This window comes from Zonotrichia albicollis, chromosome 19 (genome assembly GCF_047830755.1).
Source record: "Zonotrichia albicollis isolate bZonAlb1 chromosome 19, bZonAlb1.hap1, whole genome shotgun sequence".
NCBI lineage: Eukaryota > Metazoa > Chordata > Aves > Passeriformes > Passerellidae > Zonotrichia > Zonotrichia albicollis.
The window spans coordinates 6,261,677-6,279,856 of NC_133837.1; the positions used below are offsets into that span (position 1 = coordinate 6,261,677).

At 43.9% G+C, this 18,180-nt stretch overlaps 2 protein-coding genes across 3 annotated transcripts in view; both read left to right on the top strand.

Moving 5' to 3' along the window:
* The first annotated feature begins 23 nt into the window (after positions 1 to 23).
* On the top strand, positions 24 to 11,228 carry FN3K (fructosamine 3 kinase). Of its 2 annotated transcripts, XM_074555042.1 has the most exons (7): positions 24 to 1,518; positions 3,753 to 3,932; positions 4,934 to 5,085; positions 6,311 to 6,402; positions 7,228 to 7,310; positions 8,106 to 8,228; positions 8,977 to 11,228. In XM_074555042.1, exons 2-7 carry the CDS (start codon positions 3,786 to 3,788, stop codon positions 9,313 to 9,315), a joined length of 936 nt encoding a protein of 311 aa, XP_074411143.1. In that variant the 5' UTR covers positions 24 to 1,518; positions 3,753 to 3,785; the 3' UTR covers positions 9,316 to 11,228. The 2 variants fall into 2 exon arrangements, with proteins under 2 accessions (XP_074411143.1, XP_005494539.2); XM_005494482.4 differs by lacking the exon at positions 24 to 1,518 and having other exon boundaries at positions 3,678 to 3,932.
* Positions 11,229 to 12,051: 823 nt separating this feature from the next.
* Positions 12,052 to 18,180, top strand: part of TBCD (tubulin folding cofactor D) — a 119,883-nt gene continuing 113,754 nt past the window's right edge. The window contains exons 1-6 of the mRNA XM_074555257.1: positions 12,052 to 12,292; positions 12,426 to 12,599; positions 14,992 to 15,042; positions 15,242 to 15,339; positions 15,977 to 16,078; positions 17,991 to 18,137. Of these exons, the coding sequence (XP_074411358.1) occupies positions 12,428 to 12,599; positions 14,992 to 15,042; positions 15,242 to 15,339; positions 15,977 to 16,078; positions 17,991 to 18,137 (570 nt within the window). The 5' untranslated portion in view covers positions 12,052 to 12,292; positions 12,426 to 12,427. The remainder of the gene's footprint in view (positions 12,293 to 12,425; positions 12,600 to 14,991; positions 15,043 to 15,241; positions 15,340 to 15,976; positions 16,079 to 17,990; positions 18,138 to 18,180) is intronic.

The window sequence follows — 18,180 nt, forward strand, 5'->3', positions numbered from 1 at the left end:
GCGGGAGGAGCGCCGAATAATCGAGCGCCGCGGGAATGGCGGCGGGAGCGCCGGGAATGGACCGGGACTGACCGAGACTGACCGGGCTGACCGCCGGGAGTGGCTGAGACAGACCGACCGGGACTGACTGCCGGGACGGAGGCAGGATGGGTGGCCCGGCCCCCTCCCAGCTCCAAAGAACTGTCTGGTGCAAGTTTTCACATCCCACTAAGTGAAAACGCAGGAGCTGCGGTTAGAACGCGCTAAAATAGGGATTTACTGATTTGACAAAACCAAAGCAACCCCCAAACCCTACACCAGCACCACAGATACGTCTTGAAAATGTGGAAGTTCTCGGGACCCAAGGTCCTGAGCACCCTAAATGGACTTAAATAGTGATTTTACTTCGAGCAAGATGATGGACCCTTCCCAGGCGGGTTATTCCGTGCCTGTGTGGTGAGCTGGCGCCCAGGCTGTGTGTGCCCACACCAGCAGCGCCTGTTCCCCATCCCTCCTGGGCGTTCACCTCCTTTTCCGTGCTCGCTCTGTGCCTCCCGCTGCTGTCGCGTCTCGGGTTTGTGAGCAGCTCTGCTGGGAGGTGACCGCAGCTTTTCGGTGCAGCCCCGGAGCTCTGCACGGACCAGCTGCTGCGGTATTCTTTGGGTACTCATATATACATATAAAATAGAATAATCACATTGCATCTTTATGAGATTTTGTTTCCTCAGGCAGCCAAGAGACTGGGTATATGAAATAACAAAACCTTTGCTTTTTTTTAAAGCTTCTCCTGCCCAACTAGGGCCCCAGGCTTTACTTGATCCGTGTGGGATTGCTGCAGGAGCCAGGAGTGCTGCTCCAGCCTGTCCTTACCTTGTGTTTATCGTGGCTGGCAGGAGGAACAGACTCTGGCCTTAGGGACGGACACACATCCGCGGAAATGCTCCCTCCAGCCAGGCATTCCTGCTGCGTATCACACAAAGGGACCAGGCTGCTCATTGAGGAGACCAAGGGTATAATTTGGAAGAAATGAACCAACGTAGCTGTGTGCATGGCACAGAGCCGCCCATGCTACACCCGGACTGGGCGGACAGATATTCAAGTCTGGGTGTCTCCGATGCAGGTTTAACCCCGCGGAGCTGCCGGGAGCTGCACTCCGAACACCCCGACTGCTCCGTCGCGGCGTTTCCCGGAGCTCCCCGGCACACCCAGCCCGGCGGGGGGAGCCCACGGGAATTCCTTCCCCCGCACGGGGTTTGCGGGCTGGGCTTTCCCTGAGAGCAGACTTCTTCTGATGGCACTTTGCTTTAAACTCATGCACTGATTGCTCCAGGTCCGGCACTACTCTGGCACTTCCCTGGCCGGAATTTTTGTACTCACAGTGCTGATCCAGGAGGGACATCACGCACAACACAGTGGGGACGCTGATATGAAACTGGGATAAAGCTGCACCAAAGGATTGTTATTACTGAGGAGGAGGAGGAGTCACACAATCCCTTCACACATGAATGACTTGGTTTGAGTCATTCCTCCATATTTCAGGTAACAATTTTGTAGACACATGTTGTATCAGAAGCCTTATATGACACTTAAAGGCTGAGTTCACAATCAGGTATGTTGTCCTTCAAATTCTTCTAAATACAGATAAAGCCAACCTTCCCCAGTTAAAGAAACCATTTCTAAAAAATCAGAAGAAATTATTTGTTTTCCCGGAACACTCGATTTATTTATTTTTGAAATAGTGTTCTTCAAGTCATGTTTCTTTTACCACAGTGTCTGTGGCATTTTTGTCCTAGAACTTTCTCATAGAGTGGTATGAAATGAAATTTATTCTTACAGGAAAGTATTTAACCCACAAATTTATTCCCCAAAGTATTAAAAAACATACAAAACCATTTATCAAATTAATTACATACACTAAACCTTGTTGTGCATGTGCATAATAATTATAGATCCATTTTTAGCTTAGTGAAGTTTGTCCTTAAAAGTTACTGAGGGAACTTCACAAGGAATCCAAATGCACAATTGTAGCACTACAGAATTTATCACACTACTGGTACAATTTAACAATCATAAATACATTGTTAAGTATATTTAATACATATTATTGTACTGAACACATTTTAATTGTGTTTAATATATATTCATTGTGTTTAACGCATTTTAAGTACCTCTGCCTGAATGTGCAGACCCATAAGTCATTTTTATCTTTTTAATAGTTTGCAAAAAATACAGGATTTTCTTTCACTTTTATTAGTAATTCACAGAGTTCATGTAATTAAGAGTTGAATCTAATGGTATTTATCCCCTGTATAAAACCACACAAAATAGTGAAACCAATGGTGTTATGCACATCACAAACTAAAATGCAGTATGAAAATCCAGTAGCAGAATGTCATGTCCTTTTGGTGGCATTGGATGTGTCATTCATCCCAAAATCATTTCTGTGGTGAGCAAGCTCTAAAATAAGACTTCACGTTCTGATTTTTGTCAGTGTGGTACTTACATGGAGTACGCGCTGTCATTAAACAGGAACCCGTGTTCGAGTCTGGAGGGCCATGGGGCGCTTGTGCTAGGAGGGGAACAGTGTCAGACTCCCGTCACACCGGGAACTGGGCCCTCACAGCGGGAAAAGCCCTTCATAACACTGGGAACAGCCCCTCATAACACCGGGAGCTGCATTCCTCACACCGGGAACAGCCCCTCATAACACCGGGAACAGCTGCCCCTCACACCGGGAACTACCCCTCATAACACCGGGAGCAGCCCCTCATAACACCAGGAACAGCTGCCCCTCACACCGGCAGCACCTGTTCCCATAACACCGGGAACAGCCCCCATTACACCGGGAGTGGCCGCCCTTCACTGCAGGAGCAGCCTTCCTTCACACCGGGAACAGCTTTCCATCGCTGCAGGAACAGGCTTCCCTCACACCTGGAGCAGCCCTCCATCACTCCAGGAACTTTTCCGTCACAGCGGGAAGAGCTGCCCCTCACACCGGGAGCAGTCGCCCCTCATACCGGGAGCAGCCCTCCATCACTGTAGGAGCCAGCCCCCCTCACACCGGGAGCAGCCACCCCTCACACCGGGAAGAGCTCTCCGTCACTGCAGGAACTGTTCCCTCACACCGGGAGCCCTCCATCACTGTAAGAACCAGCCCCCCTCACACCGGGAGCAGCCTCCCCTCACGCCGGGCCCCGGGGTTGCCGCTCAGCCGCGCTGTGCCCGCAGGTCCCGTCCCGCAGCCCGGCGGGATCTCCCCGTCCCCACGGCCCTGTCCCGCACCGCAGGCATTTCCGCAGGGATCCCCGCCTGCCTCACCCTCCTCTCCGCATCCCACCCGGCCGATTAGCGGATTTAATCACATCCCTTTGGATTTCACACCAAATTCCCCCGGTACAGCGCTTGTGGCCATTCCTGGGGCTGCCTTCAGCTTCCCTCTAGCGGATCGGCCTAAAATCGCTCTTCCGCAGGCGATCCCGAGCTTTAGAGCGGCTCCAAACTACAAATACCAGCAGCTCCAGCACCGCTGAGAGGCCCCAGGACCCACCTCTCCTAGAATTAACCTCTCCAGTTTATTGTAGCAAATATTTATAAAAAATTTTATTTTTCATGTATAGCTATAAAAGCAAAGCATTTTGAAACATTGTCTCTGGCTGAGCTATTTTTATAGCTGTGCTCTTTAAATTTTTTTCCTGTGGTGGGTGGCCCTTCCTACCTCATCTCAGAGTGACAGTGACAGAAGGACCCAGACCTTTAATCCTGTTTCGCAGCAGGTTTAGCAGAGGAGCGGCTGCAGCAGCCTGGAAATGACCATGGAGAAGATCCTGAAGGCAGAACTGAACACCAACCTGCTGAAGGCACTGGGGAGCTCCGGGGGAGGATGCATCAGCCAAGGCCAAATGTATGAGACAGACAGAGGACGGGTATTTGTGAAAATCAACCACAAACCTCAGGTCAATGCCAGCAGATCTTATGATTGCATAGAGATAGCTCTATGATTGCATAGAGATAGCTTTTTATTTTAAAAGCAGCCGATCGTTAATAATACATAATTATTGCAGTTCTGAGTTTTCTTTTTAAAGCTGTGTCTGTTTTATATCCAGAATGAATGGAGCAGGTTTGGTTGGTGTGAAATGCAGTGTAATGCAATATGATAACCCTCGACAGCAGGAATGAGCTGTAATTCCTGTAAAAAGGAGGCCAAGCACAAAGCTTTTACTGTGGTACTTGGAGTTTGGAAAAGCTCAAAGCTGACTTTGCATTCACTGCATTCCTTTTCATGTTCCAGTTGGGAGGATTGATAATGGGAGGGCACAAACAGGGGCCAGTGCTAAAACTCGCTATTATCTTTAAAGCTACAGAAATTTCAAACGTCCCCATTACTTTTGGCATTTCTAAAAGTAAAACCTTTGCAGCTTCTCAAGCCAAACTCTTGACTTCTCTACTACTAAATGAATACTCAATTGCTTTTCCTAACACTACAGTGCATCAGAAATTTGCTTTATCATATCAAAATCATCCTAAACTGCTGTGAAAAACAGCACCTTTGCTACAAAAATGCAGAGCACATGCTGAGTATTTGTGCTGTCATCTCCATCCCGTGGCCTGTGGGGAAAGAAGAACCAATTTAAGGGCTCAGTGTTACCTCATTTAGCAGTGGCCACATTATCCTCAGAGGTGCTGTTGCATCCAGGTAGTTTGGGATCTTCATAAGCAGCTGGAAATCAGGGTGAAATGTGACATATCCTACAACCTTGGGGTGAATTTAGGAAAAAGAAGAAGAATTAAGAGTTAAGGTCCTTAAGTCTTCCTGTGTGGAATGAAGCCTTGCTGCAGCTCTCTCCTTTTTCCAGGAGGAATTAACTCCTTGCCACTTTGTCAAAAGTCTGTTTTTTTCAAAGTACTCATTGTAGACATCCATAGTTAGCCCAAGGATATTCTTATTCATTGACAGGCTAGAAAAATGTTTGAAGGGGAAATGGCAAGTTTGGAAGCCATTCAGAAAACCAACATTGTGAGAGTGCCTCAGCCCATCAAAGTGATTGACCTGCCAGGAGGAGGAGCCATGTTTGCCATGGAGTACCTAAAGATGAAGCACCTCAACAAGTATGTCCATGCAGCTCTTTACTGTGTTTTGGGACACATTATTTTTAATGTTTTACAGTCAGCCAGGAAACTTCATGAGCAGAGTTGCTTTATTTTGTGAGACAGAGCTTCTCACCGTTGAGATCTGTGTTTCTCTGGGTACATATTAAAATATATATATGTGTGTATCTATACATATGTGTATACACTTCTTGTCCATATTTGGCTTTTCCTGCACTAGAAATGCTGTCACTGCTCATTTGTGTGCTGAGATGCTGCTGCACTGAATTTAATCACAGCTGAGTTTAGCTCATTGTTCTCTCACTGAGATTTTTCTTTTCCCAGCCCAACAGGTTTGTTTAACCTTACAGGCTGCTTAGGTCTCTGAAACTTCTGCTTCTCTCTGTAGAATCTTCCAGTATGATTTAAGCCACGATTAAGTTAAGATAACATGAATCTGCATTTCATATGTCAGCCAGCCTGAACGTGGAATTCAGGTGTCCTGTGTTGCTGAAAACAGATTTTCAGGAGCACTGCTGTGTTCCAGGCCTCCATCTGGGAGCAGTGTCATTCCTATGGCTCTTCTGGCAGCTGCTTGTCCTACCCATCTATTTTATTTGGGACAATAATGACAATTCCACAGCCTCCACAAACAGTTTATTCTAATCCACTCCACTGTTCCTAGAAAGGATTTTCCAATGTCTAACCTTAGTCCTTCTGGTTGCAATTTTAAATCCATCATTTTCCCCCCATTCTGGGAATTGAGAAGAAATTAGTTTCTGTCCTTGAAACTCCTGTTAAGATACCTGTGGAATATTTAACTGGTTTTTAGTTGTCTAAAACTAAACTAGACTCAATCCCTGCCTATGGCTTCTTTTCAGACTTACCTTTTAGCTGCTGTTCAGCTGACTTGGAAAGGTAAAGCCAACAGGAGATACCATGTTCTGTTCTCTGCTGATAGTGGGGCTGACAAGGAGGAGCACACCGTCCTCCTCCCTTTCTGCTCCTGTTTATTCAACCTCGTGTTCTCTTTACCTTTCTTGCAAGAGCATTTTGTGTGTTTGTTGTATTATCTGTGTCTTCAGAGCTGCTGTCAAATCATTTGCTCCCTGTTAGGTGCTTGTGAAATTGATTAAGGTTCTCTGTTTGCCAAAAATAGCCTTGGTCATGTTTAACTGAGGTGGTTTTTTCTGTATAATATTTGTTCACTTGTTTCAGCTTCATTTTGGTTTATTTCATCCTACAGATACTCTTCAAAGCTGGGAGAGCAGATAGCAGAGCTTCATCTTCATAACCAGAAACTTGGAGAGAAGCTGAAGGCTGAGGGGAGCACAATTGGTAAAGCATTCATGTAACGTCCTAAACCAAAAAGGAACCAATTCCTTTGGCTGTGGTGCAGCATTGCTTTCAACTTTCCCAAGTCAAGCTGACAATTTGGACTCCTCTTCACTGTCATGCACTCTCTTAAAATGTTCTTGAGCTTACAGAAATCCCTTTCTTTGCTTGCTGTTGGTTTAGATAATTAACTGATTACAGATTATTGTCCTTTGGGAAATGCAGAATTAAGTTCCCCTTTAAAGATGCTGGGGATGACATTTTTGAACTCAAATAAGTAGCAAAATATTCAAAAATTGCTGCTCCTCAAAGTGAATTAAAGCATGAATGAAAAGAAAAATCAGTTATATAAAGAATTATTTTGAGTTGGTATTATTAAATTCTGAAGTGCCAGTCTGTATCTGTGTTGTTCCCATGACTTCAGAGTGGGCTGGGTCTGACTCTTAGTGGTGGACAAATCATAATCCATTATTTTGGAGTGAAGGTCAAACTACTGGCAGGCCCCAAATAATCTGTGAATCAAACCCAAGCTACATTTAATGGCAACATGTCCAAGTGCCAGAAAAGCAGATTGTGATTCTGTATTTGGGCTCCTTTCCTGAATGTCCAACTCCTTCATCCAAAGCAAACTCACTGTCTGTGACTCACTATGTCTCCATTTCCAGCATCTTCAAGTCCAAAAGATTTCTTTCCAGCTTTAGAAAGGGTAGTGACCATGAAACAAGTGTAATTCATTGCTTAAAGTTATTTTTCCTACCTTAAGTTCTGTGTTTGCAAACTTTACCATGTAAATATCTCAAACCCCGTAATATTTCTTTTGTTCTGTAGGAAAAGGAGCTGGTCACTCTGAGGCCCAGTTTGTGGATAAGTTTGGATTCCACACAGCCACTTGCTGTGGTTACATCCCACAGGTATGGTCTGTTCCAGAGCTGGGAAAGGCACTTGGAGAGGTCTGGAAACTCCTTTTGTCTGCAGCTTTCTGACCAAAGTTTGCTTTCCCTGTTCCATCCCTGTTCCCTGGTGCTGTCTGTGGCCAGCAGGCACGGTGGGTTGAGTGAGGATTTGGAATGAAGCTGTGGTTCTTTAGCTGGGTGATATTTAAAAAAATTTCCTTCATATACATCTCTTGGTTTTATTAACCCCTACTACATGGATCTTGGAGAGCCTCATCATGTAACAGCTCCTGAGACATTGGAAAAGGCTCTTGGAGAGAAAAGGGCTCTTGGAGATAATTCCTTCATTTTCTGGCTCTGCACCTCTCAGGATTTCATTCTACAACAACTGAATGAACCTTCAGTATCTCAAACTCTTTGCTAAGTACAGCTTTTCATCAAATTAAAATGTATTACCCAGTAAAAATAAATGAATACTTCTACGTTTCCAGAAAGATTTGAAACAGGATATTGAACAACTGAAATGATCTCACCCGAAACTCTCCCTCTAAAATACATTTAAAAAATGAGAATGAATGAAAACAGCCAGAATCTCAAGTTACATTAAAGAGAGCCCCACCAAAGTGTGGTGGGGAGCAGCAGTCCCAAACCAAAACGATGTTGCTGTGCATTGGTCACACTGACATTGTCCAGGCCATTGTGTCAGCTCTGAATGTTTTAACTGGATCTCTCTTATTGACACTGAATGAATGTGTGCTAAAATAATTGTGTGTTAAAATAATTGTGTGTGACCAAGCTGTGCTGTGTTTGCAGGTGAATGAGTGGCAGAGTGACTGGCCATCCTTCTTCATCCGCCACCGGCTCCAGGCTCAGCTGGATTTGATTGAAAAGGATTATGGAGACAGAGAAGCCAGAGAGCTCTGGTCACAGCTGAAAGTATGAACCATGTTTTAAATCTGTTTCCTAGAATTTCAGAAAATGTCTATCAGTGGGATTGTAAAGGTGTTTTTTAAAGGATTTACCCAGCTTGGAATGAAGAGCAGGGTCTGGATGAGCTTCACAGAGGGTCCAGCAGCACTGTCAGCTGAATGGAGTTCCTGTTACTCTTTCAGATTTGTAGATAGTGGAAAAAACCCTGTAATTCAGCATTAACATTTATTTCTGAGCATACAGCTAGTAATAATAAGTATATGGTAAATCCTAAGAGCTTGGTGTTATGAAGTGGGCAAACTTGTGCTGCCTGGAGAGATTTGTATTTTACCTGGCCCAGGCTGAGGCTGGTTCAGGCCCTGTTCCATGCAGCACTCAGGGAGCACCAGGGATGTTCTCCCTCTCTTCTGTCCATTGGTCCAGATGCTTACTGCAGTCCTTTTTGCCATTGAAACTTTTTAGTTTAAATGAATTAATTTTTTATTTCTCATGACAGCCAACAGTATCCATGTCTAGAAACAATACATCAGTACCAGGTGCTGATACCACACTGTGAATTAAATGCTTTGCTGAGCTCTGTCAAGAACAATCCAGAACATTTATCACTGGTTTGTTCTTGTTGACATCAGTGTCCATGAGGGCTGGACACAGGCAGCATTTGGCCACCTCAGGCTCTAACATGCTGCAGTACTTAATTTTATTTATTATTTTCTTCAAAACTCTAAATTGCTAATGTCTGTTTATGCTTTTTCAGCCAAAGATTCCTGAAATGTTCTGTGATGTGGAAATTGTTCCTGCTCTCCTGCACGGGGACCTGTGGGCAGGGAATGTGGCTGAGGACGACTCTGGGCCGATCATATTTGACCCTGCCTGCTTCTATGGCCACTCAGAGTTTGAGCTGGCCATTGCTGGCATGTTTGGGGGCTTCAGCAGCTCTTTTTTCTCTGCCTATCACAGTAAAATACCCAAAGCTCCAGGGTTTGAGAAACGGAACAAGTTGTATCAGCTCTTTAATTACATCAACCACTGGAACCATTTTGGGACAGGGTACAGGGGCTCTACCCTAAACATGATGAGGAAACTTCTGAAGTAACCAGGTAATCTGAGAAATTCTGACACAGTCCCTTAGGAATGAGCAGCCCCTGCTCATCCCAAGTACCACAAACTCAGAATTGGTGGTAAAACACCTGATATGGGGAAGGTTTAATGCACTTTGAGCCTCACTAACTAAAAGCAATTGTGTAATCTTTAACTTGGGCACTGGTTTCCCTGCACAGATTCCTCCCTGCTGGAGGAAAGGGCTGCACTGTTTGTCAAGGCTCCAGTGGCCTGGAAAGCAGCACAGCCAGCCTGCCCTTGCTGCTCTCTCACCTCTGTGCTCTGCTCCCACAGCTGCTCCACAGCAGCATCTTCCCAGCCCTGCTCCTGCTCCAGCTGCAGTTCGGTGTGGGGAGCTGCACTTGTGGGACAGTGCTGCTGGAAGCAAGTTCTTGTGTCTGCCCTTGTTAGTTCTGGGTTGGTTTTCTGTCTGTCCCCCACCCTTTCTCCATGGTCTTCTGTTTCCCCTTCCCTTCCCTTCCCTTCCCTTCCCTTCCCTTCCCTTCCCTTCCCTTCCCTTCCCTTCCCTTCCCTTCCCTTCCCTTCCCTTCCCTTCCCTTCCCTTCCCTTCCCTTCCCTTCCCTTCCCTTCCCTTCCCTTCCCTTCCCTTCCCTTCCCTTCCCTTCCCTTCCCTTCCCTTCCCTTCCCTTCCCTTCCCTTCCCTTCCCTTCCCTTCCCTTCCCTTCCCTTCCCTTCCCTTCCCTTCCCTTCCCCCTGTCAAATGTCCTAATCCAAAATTTCAGTCAGATTCTGTGAATCTGAAAACATTCTCTGTTTAATTTAATGAGCAGACAAGGCCCTTTGGCTGCATTTGGCAAACAGATGTAATTAATAATATTTCTAATATTTATTTTAATTTAATGTAATTTACTCACATTCATTTTTCCCTTGCTAGAAGAACTGAAATTCCAGTGGTATTTTCTAGAAGGATATTTAGTTCCTTGGTAATTAACTGTACAGTCAGAAGTAGGTTATTACCACTCAAAGTTGATAATAGGATTTCCTCATTTTAGTGTGATATTTGTGTGTTGTACTACAATAGTAACATATTTAAATAATTTTGTAAAAACACAGCAAAATGTGGGAGGGAGGTGGCTGGGTGAGAGGAAGCACCTGTGGCTGCTGGGTTGGTTGGTGCTTGATGTATTTTCAATTTTAGAAAATGAGTGCAGTGGGCAAAGCTGGTCTGTTGTGCCACCACTGGGTTATGGAAGGAATATCAAAATGTCAAATCTGATGGATTTGTAAGGGGTTTCATTGTTCCTTACTGCTTTATTTTTACAGAAAACACAGGCAGTGGGAATTTGGGGAGAAAAGTGTTCAGCAAAGACACTGGTGCACAATCTGAGCTAGGGTACATTAGTGACTCTGGGGGATTTTAGTGGAAGTAGCTAGAAGAGCAAAAGTAAGTGCAGTCCCATAAATATGAATTAGAAGATTTGGGTAAGAATGACCTGAGTATTCACACTTCAGATGGTTGGCATGACTAATACTAAAATATTATATTCAAAATTGCTCAGATATACTTAGACTTTCCTTAACTTTAAATGGTTGTGCTATAAGGATTTAATTAAGTTTAAAATTTGATGTTGTAATTGGTTTTAAACAATGCACTTTGCTCTCTGTAAATATGATACAAATATTGAAAAATTTTTGCTTCCTTTGAATCGGGGGAATCTGTCACGGTTGGTTATAAAACTTAACAGAACTAAAAGAGTGGAAAAGAACTAAAACAGTGGAAAATTGGAGCAGTAGAATTTGGGATTGTAGCTGATGGCTGGAAGATCTAGGTCTGATCAAAGTGCACTGGTGTTTATGGGTATGAACAAACCAACCTGTATCACACTGGGAACTACTTGTGAACTTAAATTTCTTCTCAAATAAAACACTTGCCTTGCAGAAACCCTGTTCAGTGTACACATGGTTTGTGGCTGTGGTTTGATGGAATGAATTTGAGCCTGAAAATAAAATATTTGGGTACGGATGGAGCTGCTGGATAGCAGGAAAGAGCAACTCACCTGTTGGGACATCCTTGAATTTCCTGTAGAATCAGTGGGGCTGTGGGAGGTTTGCATGGTGTGCTGTGATATTCACCATGCAGTGCAGGTTCTGCTGTGGGCTGGGTAAGGAATGGAGCTCATGGATGTCCCCATCCTTGTCCTTTGCCCCTGGGGTCCCCTGTGCTCAGGGCCCCATCCCTGTTCCCTCACCTGAGGCTCCCTAAATCCATCCTCACCCAGTGCTTGGGTGCCCATGCCTGTGTCCCCATCCTTGTCCCATCCCCAGGACCCCATAGCTGGTGTCCCCAGGGTTGATGTCCCCATTTCCAACCTAGATGTTCCCATCCCTGGTGGGTGTCCCCAGGGTTGTGTCCCCATCCCCCTGGTGAGTGTCCCCATCCTCAGTAGGTCTTCTTGTTTCCACTGGGTGTCCCTTGGCTGGATGTCCCCATCCCGGTGGGTGTTCCTGTCCCCAGGGTGAGTGTCACCATCCCCGGTGGGTGTCCCCAAGCGGGATGTCCCTATCCCCAGTAGGGGTTGGTGTATCCAATGGGTGTCCCCAGGGTGGGTGTCACCATCCCCAGTGGGTATTCCCAAACTGTCCCCACCCCCAGTGGGTGTCTCCAGGGTGGGTGTCACCGTGCCCGATGGGTGTCCCCATCCTGGGTGAATGTCCCCACCCCCAGTGTGTGTCCCCAGGGAGCGTCCCCTCATCTCCCCCCGCCCCGCGGAGGGGCCGGGCCGGCGCTCGGAGGCGGTGCCGCTGCCTTTGGTCCCTCCTGGCGGCCCGTAGCTGGGCGGCGGCGGCGCGGGGCGGGCCCGGGGCGGCAGCGGCGCTTGTCCCGCGTGTTCGCTTGTCACGGTTATCGCTTATCCCGGTTATCGCCTATCCCCGGTTATCGCCTGTCCCGGGTGGTCGCAGAGCCGGGCCGGAGGGGCGAGACCGGCGGCTCCGGGAGCCCCGCGGTGCCGGTAGGGCCGGGCGGGGCCGCGGGAGGGGCGCGGTGGGCGCATGGCGGGGCCGGGCGGGGTGAGCGGGGCGGCGGGACCGGCTCTGGCCGCGCCCGGAGCGGGGCGGAACCGACCCTTCCTCTGTCCCTGGCAGCCATGGACGGAGCGGGGCGGGAGGCGGAGGAGGGCGAGGAGCCGGCTGCCATCAGCGCCAGGAACATCCTGGACAGCTTCACCGAGAGCCGCGAGGTCGCGGAGCTCATCGGGAACCTGCGGGAGGTGTTCGCGGAGCTGGTGACGAGGGAAATGGCCGTGGAACGGTTCATAGGTAAGCGCGGCAGCCAAAGGGAGTGGTCCTGATGTTACATGACACAAACGTTTCATTATGTATGATTCATTTTGTTATTGCTGAATACCAAAAAGGGACCAAACCGCTATTTTTTGGGTCAGTGATAATGCTGGAACTTTATCAACAGGTAATTCAGATGTGGGTTTTTTTGCTCATTTTGTTTTCCATATAGGTATTCTTTTATACCTGGCATTTTACTACTGTAAATGAAAACTTAGATCTTAGATTCCAGAAATCTCAATTCTAACTCGTGCTGGGCCTTCAGTTTCCTGTTCAAATCCAGGCCATAATTTAGTTGAAAGTTTGTATATCTGTCAAATAAAGCAACTCTGTTGCTCATTGAAACACACCCATTTTGTGCTTTAAAGTGTCAATTTCCTATTTACCTTTTCATTTCATGGGAAATGTGAAGAGTGGCAGCACCCATACAGATGATGATTGTTTCTCCAAGTGGAGGTAACTTGGTTTGACTTTTGTGCCACCTAAGGAAAGCTCTCCTGTCCTTGGGCCTCAGCTGAATGTGGAAGGGCCACAGTGAGGTGCATGCAGCAGTGTCCTGGGTCACCAGCCTGTTTCAAGGCACATCTGTGTGTTCGGTTAATATTTTGATAAGATGATTTGCAAACGTTCATTCAGTGCTTTATGTATTTGCAAACTGTAGCAGAGTGGCATTTTGCAGGGATTTTTGTGAAGGATGGAGAAATTCACAGTGAAAATATTGACCCAGCAGCTTTGTTTTTGACAATAAGAAATGAGGTGGACAAACAATAAAGCAGAACCCCCCAGATTTGGAGATCTGACTGTTCAGAAGTTTCTCAGTAGCATTATTGTGGTTGGCTGAACTGACTTCCATCTAAATGATGGACATGAAACTGCTCAGACAGAAGGAACTCTCATTGCTGAGGTTGTTCAGCATCACAGAGGAAATGTCAGATGTCAGTGGGACAGGAAAAACCATTGCTGGAAAAATCACCTTGCTGTGCCTCTCTGTCACATCACATGTTTCTTTGCATTTAAATTCTATTTATGAGCTTTCTGCCTGTGTATCACTGCCCAGTAAATACAAGCTCAATATACTTAAAAAGATGTTGTGGTTCAGTGTTGGGTTTTAATATTTTGTGTGCTCAGGTGTCATTGATCCTTCTGGGACAAAGTGTCCCAAACCTGCCAAGAGGCTCAGTGTGAGTTAGAACACTGACATTTAGGGAATAGCTTTTATCTGGGAGCAGGGAATGCAGTGACCACCTGTTCCAGAGAGTTTCAATGAAAGTTTCCAAAGAATTCAGAAAAACTCATGATGCTCATTTTGTGATGAACCATGAGAAACAGAAGTTTGAGAAACAGTTTAATCTGCAACTACAATTTTGTAGGAAACTATAGGAAGATCTTTTTTGAAATAATAGTTTTAGAGCATCTGGTTTAGGTTCATTCTCTTCAGCTTTTATATTTGGGGTTTTATTTTATCTTTAGCAGCCTGTGACCTGGGAAAAGAATTTGCTCCTCAATTCCACTTTTTGTGTGCACTGGTTCTGCTGTTTGTATCAGCATTAATTCAGGTGGGAAGTCAGGGATGATTAGGAGCTCAGGTTTCCCTCTGGATGCTGTTTGGTGTCCCAGTGGAATTGCACAAGGATGCTGGTGGATGCTTTGGTGTCTGAAAGTGGTGGTGCAGTGTCATCCACTGGTCAAGTGCAGCACTGTTGGCCTTGAGTCATGTCTTCAGTGTAAATGTTGGTGTGTCAAGCAGAGAAAAAGGACAGAGAGCAAAGTGATCTGTGAGAGAAACAAATACAGAAAAGGGGAGCTTAAGGAGGTTTTGGTTTTCTAATTCAAAAGCTGTTTTCTGACCAAATAGCTAAAGTGAGCCAGGCAATCTCCAGTGCCACATTGGATCACTCAATGATCTCCTTGGGAATCCAGCTTTCATTTCTGTAGCTGCTTTTTGTTGATTCTGGGTTTAAATTGAAAAGCTTTTGTGTCTGAAAGTTATTATTTTGGTTTTTTTTCAATACTCAATTTCAATTTGTCATTTTCTTGAGTCAGTATCCAAAAGGAGACACTCTGTTACTGGCAGCAAAACAGAGCAAGTGATGTGAATAATTTTAAGGAGCACAGTGGTAAGAGCTGCAGTTTGTTTGTTGAGGTTAAAATTTGTTAAGGATTCTTTGTTCTTTGCTGAACAATTCCCTGTATTCTGTTTCAAAATAAGAAACTGGCTCTGAGGATTGTGAGGAGCACCCTCACTGCAAAGTGTTGCTTGTGGGAGGTTTGTCCAGAGGAATTGGGGAGACTCCTGGGGGTGGGTTGATGGCACAGTAAAGACCTGGAAGAGCCTTGGAGTAGTTTATTACAGATCTCTTTTCATTTTCAGGTATAATGGACAAGTACCAGGAGCAGCCTCACCTTTTGGATCACCACTTAGGTAGGAATGTCAACCTTAAATAATTTTTGTGTCTATACTTAAAAATCTATTACTCTGGAAGATCTGGGTTTGGATTACAGGATTGCTGTAGCTGATAATATTTCCATTTTATAATTGTTGTCTCACTCTGTTCTATCAGAAGTACAAGAAACTCTGTGACCTGAATGTAACCTTACTGGTTTTTCTCTCCTTTCACTAGAGGGGATGATGAATTCCCTGTTGGAGATAGTATGGGACAGTGGATCTCCTCCCCCACTAGTTCACCTGGCTTTTAAATTTCTCTACATCATTACAAAGGTAAAAAAATCCTAAATTTAATGTTCTTTAACTGAAATTTGTAAGTTACGAATATTTTCTTTGTTATTTTAAAAAATACTAAAATAAATAAGTGTCAATGTGATTAAATATTTTAAACTACACTGTGAAAGATTAGTTCTCTTGTTTCCCATTTTCATGATAGCTGATGTTATTTAATGATCCAAATTAGTAAAAATCCAGATCTGAATGCAAAAGGAATTGCAGACGTGGAGTGATAAAACATGAGTTATAACATTGAAAAGTAAAGTGTGATGAACAGTTAGATGGATGTGGAATTTAGAAAATATTTTTGGGCTGTAAGGGCTGAGCCCTGGAAGAGGTGGCTCAGAAAGGTGGTGGGGTCTCCATCCCTGGGATCCTGGACACCCCATGGATGTGGTCCTGGGCACCCTGTATCATCTCATGAATTCTTAATAACTTTGTAAAATCACAAAGTTATATATCACAATAAAACACAAATATCACAAGGTCTTTAAGACTTTTATTGCAGGCTTACTCTCCTTATGACATGAGGCTCCTAATCAAGAAATTCCTCCAAGGGTCTTTCCTTTCCCCTCAGTGTGTGTTGGTGCTGGATGGGTTCTGAAATTCTGAATTCTGGAATTTTCTGCTTTAGGTGAGAGGCTACAAACGTTTCCTGCCACTGTTCCCTCATGAAGTCAGAGACCTGCAGCCTGTTTTGGATATGCTTGCAAAGCAGAACCCAAGAGACCCTGAGGTGAGCACGTGCTCTACTTTTTGTTCAACTTTTATGTCTCCAGTGGGAAAAGCTGAAGGAAAAAAATCGGGAAAAAGTAGATAAAGCAGTGACACACCTTGTGTGGTGTTAACACCTGGATTTGGTGTGAAAACCATCATCTTGTCACAGGAGAAATATCCTCCCCAAGGAGAGGTTTTGGTGTGTTTTCATGGGATTTGCTCCAAGGATTTAGAAGCAGTGGCAGTAGAGGTGCAAGTAGAATATTTAACCACTCACATAAGGAACAAATTTGTTGTAACAAGAGTTAGAAGAAGGGCAGTGAAAGGTACTAAATCTTTAAAATGAGTAACTGAAAAATACTCCAGTCTGTCTGCATGATACTGTAGTTTATATTCTTATATTTTTAAATAAGGAAAAAGAACCCCTGAGAGCTGCTTAAGATAGATGAATTTTAAGAGACATCATTATCAATTATAAGTAACAAAAATCATGTTAATTGTATCATCAATAATTGTATGGCTGCTTTAAATTAAAGCTTTTTTTAATAAACATCAATTCTGACACTTTGCTGCTGCAGATGTACAGCTTTAAATCTTGAAAAACTTCCTTTTCCTTAAGAAGTTGTTACAGTAAACCCATGAAAGCAACACATAAGAAATTACAGAGAAAAACGTACTTCTGTTATATTTGTGAGTGGGAAAGGAAAGACAGGAGGATGGGAAGGTGCAGATTTCCTTTGGGAAGGAAACAAGGTTGCCTTGATTTCTGACTGGGGGGAGGGTCCATGAATTTTGTTACAGTTTTGCTGTTTGGGATCCTTTGTAGCTCTGTCTCCTCTGGAATTTCAGGGCACTCACATTGGGAGTTTCCTCTTGCTGGTTTTTGGAAGTTCCTTGGAGCCAGGGGGTTCTTTGTGCTCTTGGCAATTAATGTGGCAGAAAATGAAGTAAAAAACCTTTGTTTTACCATTCCTGTCACCACATTTCTCTTCACAGAGAAAAGCAAGGCACAATTCTTCCCAAGATTGTTTCTGGGTTTCACATTCTCTGAACCTCAGAGAAAAAAAATTTCTTATGTCATTTGCTGCGCCTGTGTTTTTCACAAGTAAAATACATTGTAAAAGGCTGTTTACTTGAAGAAAATGAGTAATTGAATTCTAGTGTGTTTTAATTCACTGATCAATTAAATCCAGGTGTGTGTGTGTGTGTTGCTGACAGTCATGAAATTTTGTGCAGAGTGCAGTTGAGTGCTTAGAAGATTCAGTTTGGATGTAATATAATGTAATATAGTATAGAGTTATATAATTATATATATAATATAGTATAGAACAATATCATAATACATATATGTATTATTATACAGTATAGAGTAATATAATATATATAATTGAATTATATGATAATATATAATGTAGTATAGAATAATATAATAATACATATATAATATAGTACGATATAATATGATATAATATAATGAGATATAATATAATATAATACAATATAAAATGGAATATAATGTAATATAATATATAATGTAATATAATGAAATATAATATATCCTATATTATAACATATATTATATCATATATAATATGATATGATATGATATTATATTATATGATATGGTATAAGATAATACAGTATAATATAGTATAATACAGTATAATACAGTATAATATAGTATAGTATATTATAATATAGTATAGTATAATATAGTATAGTATAATATAGTATAATATAATATAGTTCAGTATAGAATAATACAGTATAGTATAGTACAATACAATATATTACCTAATATAATGTAATGTAATATAATGTAATGTAATATAATGTAATGTAATATAATAATTAATTAGTCTTCTGATAAAATCCTCCTCATCATTCCTCTCCTTTGTCTGGGGCTAAAATATCTTTCTGTTCCTTTGCAGACGTGGGAAACTCGGTACATGCTGCTGTTGTGGCTGTCCATGATCTGCCTGATCCCCTTTGACCTGGCCCGTTTCGATGGGAACCTCGTGTCCCTGGAGGGGCAGGCTCGGCAGCCAACCATGGATCGCATCCTGGACATGGCCAAGGTGAGGGGAGCACTCCCTGCGTGCTCCCACTGCTGGCATCCTG